This window comes from Ceratotherium simum, chromosome 15, assembly GCF_057802395.1.
Source record: "Ceratotherium simum simum isolate JZ-2026a chromosome 15, ASM5780239v1, whole genome shotgun sequence".
Taxonomy (NCBI): domain Eukaryota; kingdom Metazoa; phylum Chordata; class Mammalia; order Perissodactyla; family Rhinocerotidae; genus Ceratotherium; species Ceratotherium simum.
The window spans coordinates 22,791,633-22,805,424 of record NC_141914.1 but is presented as its reverse complement, the minus strand read 5'-3'; the positions used below and the strand labels follow the sequence as shown (position 1 = coordinate 22,805,424).

General features: G+C 38.5%; 1 protein-coding gene across 5 annotated transcripts in view; it reads left to right on the top strand.

The window, feature by feature from the left end:
• Positions 1 to 13,792, top strand: part of GOLGB1 (golgin B1) — a 74,763-nt gene that overhangs the window by 39,069 nt on the left and 21,902 nt on the right. For all 5 annotated transcript variants that reach the window (XM_087439677.1, XM_087439676.1, XM_087439675.1 and 2 more), the window contains 3 exons: positions 1,498 to 1,571; positions 4,421 to 9,615; positions 10,557 to 12,471. In XM_087439677.1, the coding sequence (XP_087295803.1) occupies positions 1,498 to 1,571; positions 4,421 to 9,615; positions 10,557 to 12,471 (7,184 nt within the window). The remainder of the gene's footprint in view (positions 1 to 1,497; positions 1,572 to 4,420; positions 9,616 to 10,556; positions 12,472 to 13,792) is intronic.

Below are 13,792 nucleotides of genomic sequence, written 5' to 3'. Positions count from 1 at the left end.
AGTGTTTTGGGAGTAGAGTAAACAAAAAATGGGCAGCACAAGAAGAGGAGGTTGGAGAATAAGTGAGGTCACATCATGAGGGCCCATATAGGTCATGCTAAGACATTTGGATGTAGCATAAAAAATATGCTAGGGCCGGCCAGGTGGTGTAGCGGTTAAGTACGCGTGCTTGGCTTCGGCGGCCCAGGGTTCGCAGGTTCGGATCCCAGGCGCGCACCGCAGAACTGCTTGTCAAGCCATGCTGTGGCGGCGTCCCATATAAAGTAGAGGAAGGTGGGCATGGATGTTCACCCAGGGCCAATCTTTCTCAGCAAAAATAGTAGGATTGGCATCGGATGTTAGCTCAGGGCTAATCTTCCTTACAAAAAAACAAAGCTTTTTTTTTTTCTTTAGTATATCTGTCTTAGCATCTCAGAAAGAGTATAAACTCCTTAGGGGCATGTTAATACTCAATATTTTTATCCTCCAAGGTACTACTACCCTTTTTAGGTATATGCATTGTAATAGACCATGGGGTAGAACTCAGAAGACTAGATTCTGATCCCATCTCTCTCTGCACTAGCTGTAGGTCATGTCATCTCTGTTTCTTCATATGATCATTGAGGAGATTGGATAGCTCCCTTCTGGTGCTAAAATTTGATGTCTTTATGCACATATGTAAAAGAACATTGAAGACATTATAAGTGGTATATTAATGCAAGATGTATATTATCAACACAGTAGGGTCATGGGTAAATTAAGGCAAATTTATTGCCCTAGAAGTCCCAAATTATGCCACAGGAATAGCTCCTTCTTGTCACATGCTCTGTCATCCCTCTCCGTACAAAGCCTTCCACTATTTATTATACTTCACTCAGGTTAATTACCATCACCTAGTAACATTCTTTTTTTTTTTTTTTTTTACAGTTTTTAGTTATTTTTTTACAGTTATTGAGAAATAATTGACATACATTGCTGTATATGTTTAAGGTGTAAGACATGATGGTTTGATTTACATATATTGCGAAATGATTACCACAATAGGTTCAGCTAACATCCATCTTCTCATACATACAGATACAATAAAAAGAAAAGAATAAAGGAAAAAAAATTTTCTCCTTGTGATGACAACTCTTAGAGTTACTCTCTTAACAGCTTTACTAGATATCATTCAGCCAAGTTAACTATAGTCATCATGTTGTACCTTCCATCCCTAGTACTTATTTATCTTATAACACAGTTTGTACCTTTTTATCGCCTTCCTCCAATTGCCCGCTCCCCGCCTCCAGCCTTTGCCTCTGGTAACCACAAGTCTTACCATTCTATCTTATATCTCATTTTCTCTTGCAACTTCTTTATTTTAATAAAATATGCCTTTTATCTCCCCTAAACTAGTTTGTCTGTTTCTTTCCTCTTGATTATTTCATTCATTTCAAATAGGCTCCCACACAATCATGCCTCTGTTTTTTCAAATACTCTACATATGTCTTCTAAGAATATTTATTTTGTGACTTTCAGAAAAACTGTCTTCTCAGATTACTCTCCTGGAGGCTCAGAATATAACTGGAGGGGCAGATAGAGAAGTCGGTGAGGTAAGTGATGTGTTCTTAAAATAACCAAATATGAAGTAGATCAAGAGAAGGTAGCCTCAAACCTAAAAAACATTTCAGCAATTTTCTAATGTTGACAGAGAATTACATTACCTAGAAAGTGAGATTTATTTAAGAGAGTCATTATTTTTCATTTACTCTCATTTGTTTTAGAATATTTTGATTTTTTTTAGTTGTCTTGAATCAACATAAGTACATTAGCCACTTATTTGGGATTTGATAACCCATTTCTCATGGGCTATCATCTATCTCAATTTCTTTGCCCATCTCAGAAGTTTGTCAATGAAGAGATTAGATAAAAATGTCTAGTCCCCCCTCACCAATCGCCATAGTTTCACTTAGGATTATATTAAAAAGGATATCTTTGGAGAATGATGCTTTTTATACCTGAAAATTACTATAAGAAATGTGTGGTTGCTTAATATTCTGTTAAGATTATTATTAGTTATATTGTGTTTATTTAGCTATGTTCTTCCAATCAAGAAGTCAGTGACAGAATCATAAATGGCCTTAAGGAATAAGGTAACTTCTTAACAGAAGTATCTGCTTACTTAGTGTATTAGAGTTCTCCAGAGAAACAGAACTAATAGGAAGTGCATATATAGAGAGAGATTTATTTTAAGGAATTGGCTCACACAGTTGTGGGGGCTGACAAATCCAAAATCTGCAGCATAAGCCAGCAGTCTGGAGAGCTGGAAAGAGTTGCAGTTTGAGTCCCAAGGCAGACTACTGGCAGAATTTCCTCTTTTTGAAGGAGATTAGTCTTTGGTTAAGTCCATAAACTGATTGGATGAGGCCCACTCCTATTATAGAAGGTAGTAATCTGCATTACTCAAAGTCTACTGATTTAAATGTTAATCCAACCAATAAAATACCTTCGCAGAAACATTTGGAATAACGTTTGACCAAGTATTTGGGTCCTATGGCCTAGCCAAGGTGACACATAAAATTAATCACCACATTTATATATCTTTTCCTGGGGCCACTGATGCTATCTTCACAACATTGTCAAAAGGGGACTAAATTTTGAAAATTGTAGCATTATATGGTTACTGACAAATTACAAGAGTCCAGAGTAAAAATGAATCTTGTTTGGCCAAGGGGGTGCTTAATGTTTTAAGATGCTTGGTGGTAATGTCTAGTGAAAATAAGATAACTTAGCTCAAAAAAGAACAGATAAGAAAGATGAGAATCTGTTAAGAAAAAGAGAAAGAAAAAGACAACAACCAGAAGGGAGAACAAATAAACAGGGTACAATGGAAAAGAAAGGGAAAAAATAAACCACACAAGAATTGCAAAAGGCAGGGTGACTAGGATAATCCCTTGGGGTAAGAGAGAGTAGAGAAGGCTCATAGAAAGTGTAAGGGCAGCCAAAAGGGGAAGACAAGTATTAGGACAGAAAGTAATGAGAGTGCCTAGAAAGAGCAGAGTTCTCTGGTTCTCTGCCCTCTCATTATGGAATGACGTTGATTTGCTACGTGAGCCAAAAAGTTAGTTGAACTTGGTGGATATTGTGGGGAGCATCAGAGGGCATGACTAAGGAAAGGAAGAGAGTGAGTGAAGTGGTGTGACAGTTAGAACAAAGGAAATAAGAATACTTAGATAAGAGAATAAGAAAGGAGTTAGTTACATTGAAGTCTTCTGGCAGAAGTGATGCCTGAACTATATCAGGTTGTTAATGTCAGTAGGGATGGATAAATAGGAACGTGACATGAAGAAATTATAAAGGAACTTTTTCGCTATGCTAACACCGTGTCCAGTTTTGGTCTATAGAAATTTGAGTACGAGTACTGCAGAGAGTGAAGAATTGTAAATGATTAAAAATAATGCTTATGAAAAATGAGATAACTTTTCTTAAAATAATAAATTCTAGTATAATGAATATTTTTTTCTTAGTGGCTGAGAATGATACCAAGATAATAGCTAATATTCATTGACTACTTACTCTGTGCCAGCTTCTGCTAGTAATGACAGAGCTAAGATGTGAGCGCAGGTAGGCAAGCTCAGAGCTTGTCCTCTTGGCCACTACATTATTTGACAATCCTATGGGTTTTTTTCCTCCTATCAAGTTGAAATTTTTTTCTGGGGGAAAAAAAAGGTGCTGTTGGCAAAGGCGGAGATTTTATTGTGTACACTGTCCCCAAACTCATTTAATAAGACACTAGTTAAATTTACTATAAGATTCACTGATTTCATTTCCCAAGAAAACAACTAGAGGAAGAAGTTTTATGGATTGAGCAGTCTAACACAGTAAGCTTTGTAATAACAACTTGGTAATTATTTTGTCAAACATGTCCATAATTTCATACCCAAGCCCCAGCAGAACTCCTTTTTGATGATTTCATCCTGGTAATTATTCTCAATCTACTTGTTTGATAATCTACTTATCTGTTAATGGCTATCTTATCAAATGTTTCTCATTTCAATTGATAGTTTAGGAAAAGGAATCCCATACCTTCCTCCTTGGCATGGGGTGAAACAAAAGTTTAGTCATTTCCTGCTCCTCTTTTTATTTTTAAGCAGTTCTTAGGAGAAACAAGTAGAAGTTTTAATCTTAAGAAAAAAAGTTTCCAAGTAAGGAATGTCTAGAAAATGAGTTCCGTGTTTCCTTAGGTATTATGAATTTGTCTTGACCTCAGTGCAGGTTTGACAGAGAGCCCTTAGAGGTCCAATTTGAGAAAATAAAAACTGATTTTAAAAGTATTTAGCAGTTTTATGGTAGGAAGGTTTGGACTGCAAAATTTCAGGTTTTGGTAAATGGAAAAAAATACAGTTTTCAGTTAGGCTGTTTCTTAAAAAAACATTTTCTTTCTTTCTTTTTTTTAAAATAGATCAGCAGAGTTGATATTACCAGGCTCAACAAGAGTAGCTCTTCTGCCGAGGAAAGTGGACAAGATGTGCTAGAGAACACATTTTCCCAGAAACATAAAGAACTATCAGTTTTATTGCTGGAAATGAAAGAAGCTCAAGAGGAGATTGCATTTCTTAAGTTGCAGCTCCAGGGTAAAAGGGCAGAGGGGGACGCTGAGGTCCTTGACCAGAAAGAAATGAAGCAGATAGAGAATGAAGGAGTATCTCCAGTTAGAATGACAGTATTGCCTGAAGATACAGGGCAGCATTTTCCCCCAGTGCCAAATGAAGAGGGCAGTCTTCCAACAATTGAAAAAGAAGAGCAGATGAGCACTGAACATCCACAAAGAACATCTGAGGAAATATCTCTGAATGACACTGGAATGGAATTGAAATCAGCAAAGCAGGGTGATGTTGATAACCTGGCTTCTGCTGTACCAGATATTTGTGAGAGTCACCAGGATGAATTGGAAAGACTAAAAAGTCAAATTTTGGAGCTTGAGATAAGCTTTCATAAAGCAGAAGAAACCTATGAGAAAAATTTAGATGACAAAGCTAAGGAAATAAGCAACCTAACCCAGTTGATTGAAGAGTTAGAGAAAAATGCAGAAAACACCAACAGTGCATTCAGTGCTTTGTCTGAAGAAAGAGACCAGCTTCTTTCTCAGGTGAAGGAATTTAGTGTAGTAACAGAACTGAGGGCTCAGGTACAACAACTGGAAGTGAACCTTGCAGAAGCAGAAAGGCAAAGAAGACTTGACTATGAAAGTCAAACTGCTCATCACAACTTGCTTACTGAACAGATCCACAGTCTCAGCATAGAAGCCAAATCTAAAGATGTGAAAATTGAAGTTCTACAGAATGAACTGGATGATGTGCAGCTTCAGTTTTCTGAGCAGAATACACTGATAAAAAGTCTGCAAAGCCAGCTGCAGAAGAAGGAAAGTGAAGTGCTTGAGGGAGCAGAACATGTGAGGGATATCTCAAATAAGATGGAAGAACTTTCACAGGCTCTTTCACAGAAGGAACTTGAAATAGCAAAAATGGATCAACTCTTACTAGAGAAAAAGAGAGATGTGGAAACCCTCCAACAAACCATTGAGGAGAAGGATCAGCAAGTGACAGAAATCAGCTTTAGTATGTCTGAGAAAATGGTTCAGCTCAATGAAGAGAAGTTTTCACTTGGAGTTGAAATTAAGACTCTCAAAGAACAGCTGAATTTATTATCCAGAGCTGAGGAAGCAAAAAAAGAGCAAGTGGAAGAAGATCAAGAAGTTGTTTCTGGCCTTAAGCAGAATTATGATGAGTTGAGCCCAGCCGGGCTAATAAGTAAAGAAGAACTTCAGCATGAATTAGACCTTGTAAAGAAAGAAAGTGAGCAGAGAAAGAGAAAGCTCCAGGCAGCTCTTATTAACAGGAAGGAACTTCTACAGAGAGTCAGTAGATTGGAAGAGGAATTGGCCAAAGTGAAAGATGAATCTAGAAAAGAGATCCCACTCAATGAGAGTGAGAGGGGGGAGATGGAGGAAGATAAGGAAAGCAAAGAGGACTCAGAAAAATGTATGACTTCTAAGGGCCAAGAAATAGAAATTTCTTTAAAACAGACAATATCTGAGAAAGAAATGGAACTAGAGCACATAAGGAAGGATTTGGAAGAAAAGGCAGCAGCCGAAGAACGGTTACAGGCTGTGGTCAAACAAATGAATCAGAACCTGCACGAGAAGACAAACCAAATAGATTTGCTCCAAGCAGAAATCATCGAAAACCAAGCAATTATCCGAAAGTTAACCACAGGTAATAAGGATGCAGGTGATGGAGACTCAGCAGCACCTGTAAAAGAAACAGAGGCGATCAGTCCACCTGGTGCAGGCGGTGGAGAACACTGGAAACCAGAACTGGAAGAAAAGATATTGGACCTCGAAAAAGAAAAGGAGCAACTTCAAAAGAAGCTACAGGAAGCGTTAACCTCTCGCAAGGTGATTCTAAAAAAGGCGCAGGAGAAAGAAAGACATCTTAAGGAAGAGCTAAAGCAACAGAAAGATGACTATAATCGCTTGAGAGAACAGTTCGATGAGCAAAGCAAGGAAAACGAGAACATGGGAGACCAGCTAAGGCGACTCCAGTTTCAAGTAAGGGAGTCTATAGACAGAAAACTCCCAAGCACTGACCAGCAGGAACCGAGCTCTCCCGCTCAAGGTTTAGAAGAAACTTTATTCAAAGCCACAGAGCAGCAACCTGCTCAACCTGTTTTGGGGTCTGACTTGTGCCCAGACTGGCCTTCTCATCCTGAAGATGCAAGTGCTCTGCAGGGCAGTACTTCTGTTGCTCAGATTAAGACCCAGCTGAAAGAAATAGAGGCTGAGAAAGAAGAATTAGAATTGAAGGTTAGTTCTACAACAAGTGAGCTTACCAAAAAATCAGAAGAGATATTTCAGTTACAAGAGCAGATAAATAAACAGGGTTTAGAAATCCAAAGTCTGAAGGCAGCATCCCAGGAAGCTGAAGCCCACACAGAGAGCCTGAGGGAGAAACTGGAAAGCAGTCAACTAGAAATTGCTGGACTAGAACATTTAAGAAAATTACAGCCTGAACTAGATGAACTGCAAAAACTCTTAAGCAAAAAGGAAGAAGAAGTTGGATACCTTTCTGGACAGCTTAGCGAGAAAGAAAAAGCCCTTACTAAAGTGCAGACAGAGATAATAGAACAAGAGGATTTAATTAAGGCTTTGCGTACACAGCTGGAAATGCAAGCCAAAGAACATGATGAGAAGATAAAGCAGTTACAGGTGGAACTTTGTGAAATGAAGCAAAAACCAGAAGAGACTGGAGAAGAAAGTAAAGCAAAGCAACAAATACAGAGGAAGCTGCAAGCTGCCCTTATTTCCCGAAAAGAAGCACTAAAAGAAAACAAAGGTCTCCAAGAGGAGTTGTCTTTGGCCAGAGATACCATTGAACATCTCACTAAGTCTCTGACAGATGTGGAAAGCCAAGTTTCTGCTCAAAATAAAGAAAAAGATACATTCTTAGGAAAGTTAGCTCTTCTTCAGGAAGAAAGAGACAAACTCATTGCAGAAATGGACAGATCATTAATGGAAAATCAGAGTCTCAATGGCTCTTGTGAAAGTCTGAAATTAGCTCTGGAGGGTCTTACTAAAGACAAGGAAAACTTAGTGAAGGAAATTGAATCTTTGAAATGTTCTAAGATTGCAGAAAGCACTGAGTGGCAAGACAAACACAAAGAGTTACAAAAAGAATATGAAATTCTTCTGCAGTCCTATGAGAATGTTAGTAATGAGGCAGAGAGGATTCAGCATGTGGTGGAAGCCGTGAGACAAGAGAAGCAAGAACTATATGGCAAGTTAAGGAGTGTAGAAGCAAACAAGAAAGAGACAGAAAAGCAGTTGCAGGAAACTGAACAGGAAATGGAAGAAATGAAAGAAAAGATGAGAAAGTTTGCTAAATCAAAACAGCAGAAAATCCTAGAGTTAGAAGAAGAGAACGACCGGCTTAGAGCAGAAGTACCTCCTGCAGGAGGTACATCTAAAGATTGTATGGAAGAAAGAAGTTCCAATTCCAACATGAAGGAGGAACTAGAAAGGGTCAAAACAGAGTATAAAACCCTTTCTAAGGAGTTTGAGGCTTTAATGGCTGAAAAGGACTCCCTAAGTGAAGAGGTTCAAGGTTTAAAGCATCAGATAGAAGGTAATGTATCCAAACAAGCTAGCCTAGAGGCCACTGAGAAACACGATAACCAAATGAATGTCCTTGAAGAGGCCACACAGACTGTCCCAGGTGAAGCTGATGAGCAAGACTCTCCGAGCGTGAGCACAAAGCCTGAATATTCAGAATCCATTCTATCAGAGAACAGTGCCAAGCCTGATATAACTGAGAATTTCAGCTCACATGATGAAATTAATAACTATCTGCTGCAGATTGATCAGCTCAAAGAAAGCATTGCTGAATTAGAGGAGGAGAAGCAGAAAGAAAAAGAATTTGGCCAGACTTTAGAAAATGAGAGAAATGCTTTGCTGAATCAGATGTCAGCAAAAGATAGTGAACTAAAAATGCTTCAGGAAGAAGTAACCAAAATTAACCTTTTAAATCAGCAAATCCAAGAAGAACTTGCCCGAGTTACCAAGCTAAAGGAGACAGCAGAAGAAGAGAAAGATGATTTGGAAGAGAGGCTTATGAATCAATTAGCAGAACTTAATGGAAGCATTGGGAATTATTATCAGGATGTTACAGATGCCCAAATGAAAAATGAGCTGCTGGAGTCTGAAATGCAGAACCTTAAAAAGTGTGTGAGTGAATTGGAAGAAGAAAAGCAGCAGTTAGTCAAGGAGAAAACTAAGGTGGAATCAGAAATACGAAAGGAATATATGGAGAAAATACAAGGTGCTCAGAAAGGACCTGGCAATAAGAGCCATGCAAAGGAACTTCAGGAGCTGTTAAAAGAAAAACAACAGGAAGTAAAGCAGCTGCAGAAGGACTGCATCAGGTACCAAGAGAAAATTAGTGCCCTGGAGAGAACTGTTAAGGCCCTAGAATTTGTTCAGACTGAGTCCCAAAAAGATTTGGAAATAACCAAAGAAAATTTGGCTCAAGCCACTGAAAACCGCCAGAAGGCAGAAACAGAATTAGCTAGCTTCAAAGTACTGCTAGATGACACTCAAAGTGAAGCAGCAAGGGTTCTAGCAGACAATCTCAAGTTGAAGAAGGAACTTCAGTCAAATAAAGAATCAGTTAAAAGCCAAATGAAACAAAAGGATGAAGATCTTGAGCGTAGACTGGAGCAGGTAGAAGAGAAACACCTGAAAGAGAAGAAGAATATGCAAGAGAAGCTGGATGCTTTGCGTAGAGAAAAAGTCCACTTAGAAGAGACATTTGGAGAGATTCAGATGACTTTGAACAAGAAAGACAAAGAAGTTAAGCAACTTCAGGAGAACTTGGATAGTACTGTGGCCCAGCTTGCAGCTTTCACTAAGAGCATGTCTTCCCTCCAGGATGATCGGGACAGGGTGATAGATGAAGCCAAGAAATGGGAGAGGAAGTTCAGTGATGCTATTCAAACCAAAGAAGAAGAAATTAGACTCAAAGAGGAGAATTGCAGTGTTCTAAAGGATCAACTTAAGCAGATGTCCATCCATATGGAGGAATTGAAGATCAACATTTCTAGGTAAATGAATAATAAATTTTTTTTACTCTTCCAAAGGCAATTGAAAGCAAAGAAAGTCTCTATTTAAACTATTTCTATTCCCTTTAATATTATGGAACTAATTTTGGCTTAAATTCCCCTAGAAGATATATTCTCTCTTGCTTCTGACTCTCTCTCTTTTTTTTTTTAGCAAATGACTTTCTGCAATAACTTGTATTAACATGAAAAATTCACAACTGCTTCTCTTCCCATCTTTCTATTGAGAGATCTCTTAGATTTCTCCCTGTCTTTTCATTTTCATTTCCACTACCCTTGTCTGGTTTTTTACTGTAGCACTCCCAAATTATTGCCCTTGCCTCCTAAATGATCTCCTCTTTTTCTCTTCTCCACATTCCACATCAATTCATACTGCATATGCCTTTTAGAGTTATTTTCCTCAAACTCCACTTTTTTATCACTTTTCAAGCTCAAGAACTAACAATGTCCCCCACACTTTGTACTCCTCTACTTTTAATAGAATCCTTCTGCTCTGAGACAGGTTTCCTCATTGTCTCTCATACCAAGATTATTCCTTTAAGGGGCCAGACATTAACTTGTCTGGAGCAAAGTAAAGCAAAATAAGGGAAAGTATTACTTTTTAGAGTGTCTGGAGCAAAGTAAAGCAAAATAAGGGAAAGTATTACTTTTTAGAGTGTCCAAAGTCATGTCATTAAAATAAGCAACATACTTTGGAGTTTATGGTTTAAATAGATGAGTGCTTAGGTGCAATATACCTTTAATACAGAGCATTCCGTAGAACTAATATCTCTTCATTAAAAAGATAAACACCTTCGATTATGAATATTGATTCTTTTATAGATCTGAGTACATGTTTTGTGCTCAGATATGTATGTAGATGTTCCTTAGGCATCAAGTACTTTTTCCTTGAAATCTGTAATTAATGACCTCTCTTTTTTTTCTAGGCTTGAACATGACAAGCAGATTTGGGAGTCCAAGGCCCAGACAGAGGTCCAGCTTCAGCAGAAGATCTGTGATACTCTCCAGGGGGAAAACAAAGAACTTTTGTCCCAGCTAGAAGAGACTCGACATCTGTACCACAATTCTCAGAATGAATTGGCTAAGTTGGAATCAGAATTGAAGATTCTCAGAGACCAGTCAATTGATTTGAATAACTCTTTAGAAAAATGTAAGGAAAATAAAGAAAATTTGGAAGGGATCATAAAGCAGCAAGAGGCTGATATCCAAAACCATAAGTTCAGTTATGAACAGCTAGAGACTGATCTTCAGGCCTCCAGACAACTGACCAGTAAGCTGCATGAAGAAATAAACATGAAAGAGCAGAAGATTATAAGCCTGGTTTCTGCCAAAGAACAGGCAATCCAAGTAGCTGTTGCTGAACTGCATCAGCAACATGATAAACAAATTAAAGAATTGGAAAATCTGCTGTCCCAGGAGGAAGAGGAGAATATCGTCTTAGAAGAGGAGAACAAAAAAGCCGTTGACAAAACCAATCAGCTTATGGAAACACTGAAAACCATCAAAAAGGAAAACATGCAGCAGAAGGCTCAGTTGAACTCCTTCGTTAAATCCATGTCTTCTCTCCAGGATGACCGTGACCGCATAGTCGGTGACTACCAACAGCTAGAAGAGCGACATCTCTCTGTAATCTTGGAAAAAGACCAACTCATCCAAGACGCTGCTGCCGAGAATAATAAGCTTAAAGAAGAAATTCGGTGCTTGAGGAGTCATATGGATGATCTCAATTCTGAGAATGCCAAGCTAGATGCAGAACTGATCCAATATAGAGAAGACCTGAACCAAGTGATATCAAGAAAGGACCATCAGCAAAAGCAACTCCTTGAAGCTCAGCTTCAGCAGAATAAGGAGCTAAAAAGTGAATATGCTAAATTAGAAGAAAAGCTAAAGGAGTCTGAGGCAGCAAAGGAGGATCTGCAGAGGTCCTCTATTGTCCTACAGGAAGAGAAACAAGGTTTATCTAAAGAGATTGAGAACTTGGAAGTATCTATATCTCAACTAAGGAAACAATTGACAGCCTTGCAAGAAGAAAGTACTGTAGGAATATTTCAGGCCCAATTAAAAGTAAAAGAAGAAGAGGTACAGAGGTTAAATACTACCCTTTCCTCCTCTCAGAAGAGAATTACAGAACTGGAAGAGGAATTGGTTTATGTTCAGAAGGAAGCTGCCAAGAAGGTGGGTGAAATTGAAGATAAACTGAAGAAAGAGTTAAAGCATCTTCATCACGATGCAGGGATAATGCGAAATGAAACTGAAACAGCAGAAGAGAGGGTGGCGGAGCTAGCAAGAGATCTGGTGGAGATGGAACAGAAGTTACTCATGGTCACCAAAGAAAATAAAGATCTCACAGCACAAATCCAATCTTTTGGAAGGTCTATGAGTTCCCTGCAAAATAGTAGAGATCATGCTAATGAGGAGCTTGATGAACTGAAAAGGAAATATGATGCCAGTCTGAAGGAGTTGGCACAGCTGAGAGAAGAACAGGGCCTCTTAAGCAGAGAGAGAGATGTTCTTGTTTCTAAAGCTGCATTTCCAGTAAACTCCACTGAGGATAACAGCTCACCTCACCTTGAGAAACTTAACCAACAGCTTCTATCCAAAGATGAGCAACTGCTTCACTTGTCGTCACAACTAGAAGACTCTTACAACCAAGTGCAGTCCTTTTCCAAGGCTATGGCCAGTCTACAGAATGAGAGAGATCACCTGCTGAATGAACTGGGGAAATTCCGCAAGTCAGAGGAAGGGAAGCAGAGGTCTGCAGCCCAGCCTGCAACCAGCCCAGCTGAAGTACAGAGTTTAAAAAAAGCTATGTCATCACTCCAAAATGACAGAGACCGACTAGTGAGTGTCTAATTCTTTCTTTCTGATCTTCATTTGAGAGTTTTTGAACCTTTCTTTAAATTGATTTTCACTTCTATAGAAAAGGAGAAACAAATTCTTATACGTATTCTCTGGGCACTCCGGGACAGTATTATACATCCCACAGGTTCTGTTTGGTTTTAGAAAAACACAGAAGCATTATTTAAATTACTTTAAATCTGCCAGTACCATTTTGAAAAAATTACGAATTTCCTTTGCACAAAACTCTCCACTGGTTGTAAAAGGACCAAGAGATGAAAAGCTATTTTATATATTTTATACACACACACATAAATGTTTCCAGAATTTGTCATAGTTTAATTGAACAAAAGTAGAGGGATCACTCAATGCTTTCTTACAGTGACAGTTTAGCAACAGATCCTCTGGTAGAATTAAGGGTAGAGAGGACTCAGCTTGTCTCATACTTATGTATAATTTAACCCTAATTTGTCAAAAAAAAGTTAAATGTAAAAAGGGTTAATTTAAATAAATTTAAATGACTATTTAGTAAAGTTTTATTTGCAGACTGAACTGTTCACCCCCTTCCCACCCAACTTGTTTTCAATCTGAGAGAAAGATAAGGAGGATCTCTAATGCTAAAATTTTGCTGCCTTTAGTAGGATCCAGTAGTTTAATCAAGGTCTTTTTTTCTGAAAACTTTCAGGTCACCAAGATTCAGAGGCAAAAACTGGAACTATGTGAGCCAAGATAGGTTGCCAGGGGATTCTACTTTGTGACATTACTATCTTCACTTTAATGACAGTCTCTTAACTCTGTCGAGGCTATGTACTTAGGCCAAATAGGAAATAAACTGAGCCTGAAAAGTCTGGATTTTCCACTTTTAAAAGTGACTGACCCATGCCCAGAATATGAAAATTCTAGTTTTGGGGCCAGCCTGGTGGCATAGTGGTTAGGTTTGCATGCTCTGCTTCAGCGGCCCAGGGTTTGCGAGTTCAGATCACAGGCACGGACCTACACACTGCTCATCAAGCCATGCTGTGGTAGCGTCCCATATATAAAATAGAGGAAGATTGGCACAGATGTTAGCTCAGGGACAATCTTTCTCAAGCAAAAAGAGGAAGATTGGCAACAGATGTTAGATCAAGGCCAATCTTCCTCACGAAAAAAAAAAAAATTCTAGTTTTTAAGATTAGCCCTAGTGAAAAGATCATTTCCTCTAACTGTAAAGTGTTGTGCAAATTTTTCTTTTTCTTTGTACGTAATGTGTTCATTCATATTACGCTAATATCCAACAGACAATCTTTTCCCTCTTGTAATCTAACAAAGCCCCCCTTTTCAGCTA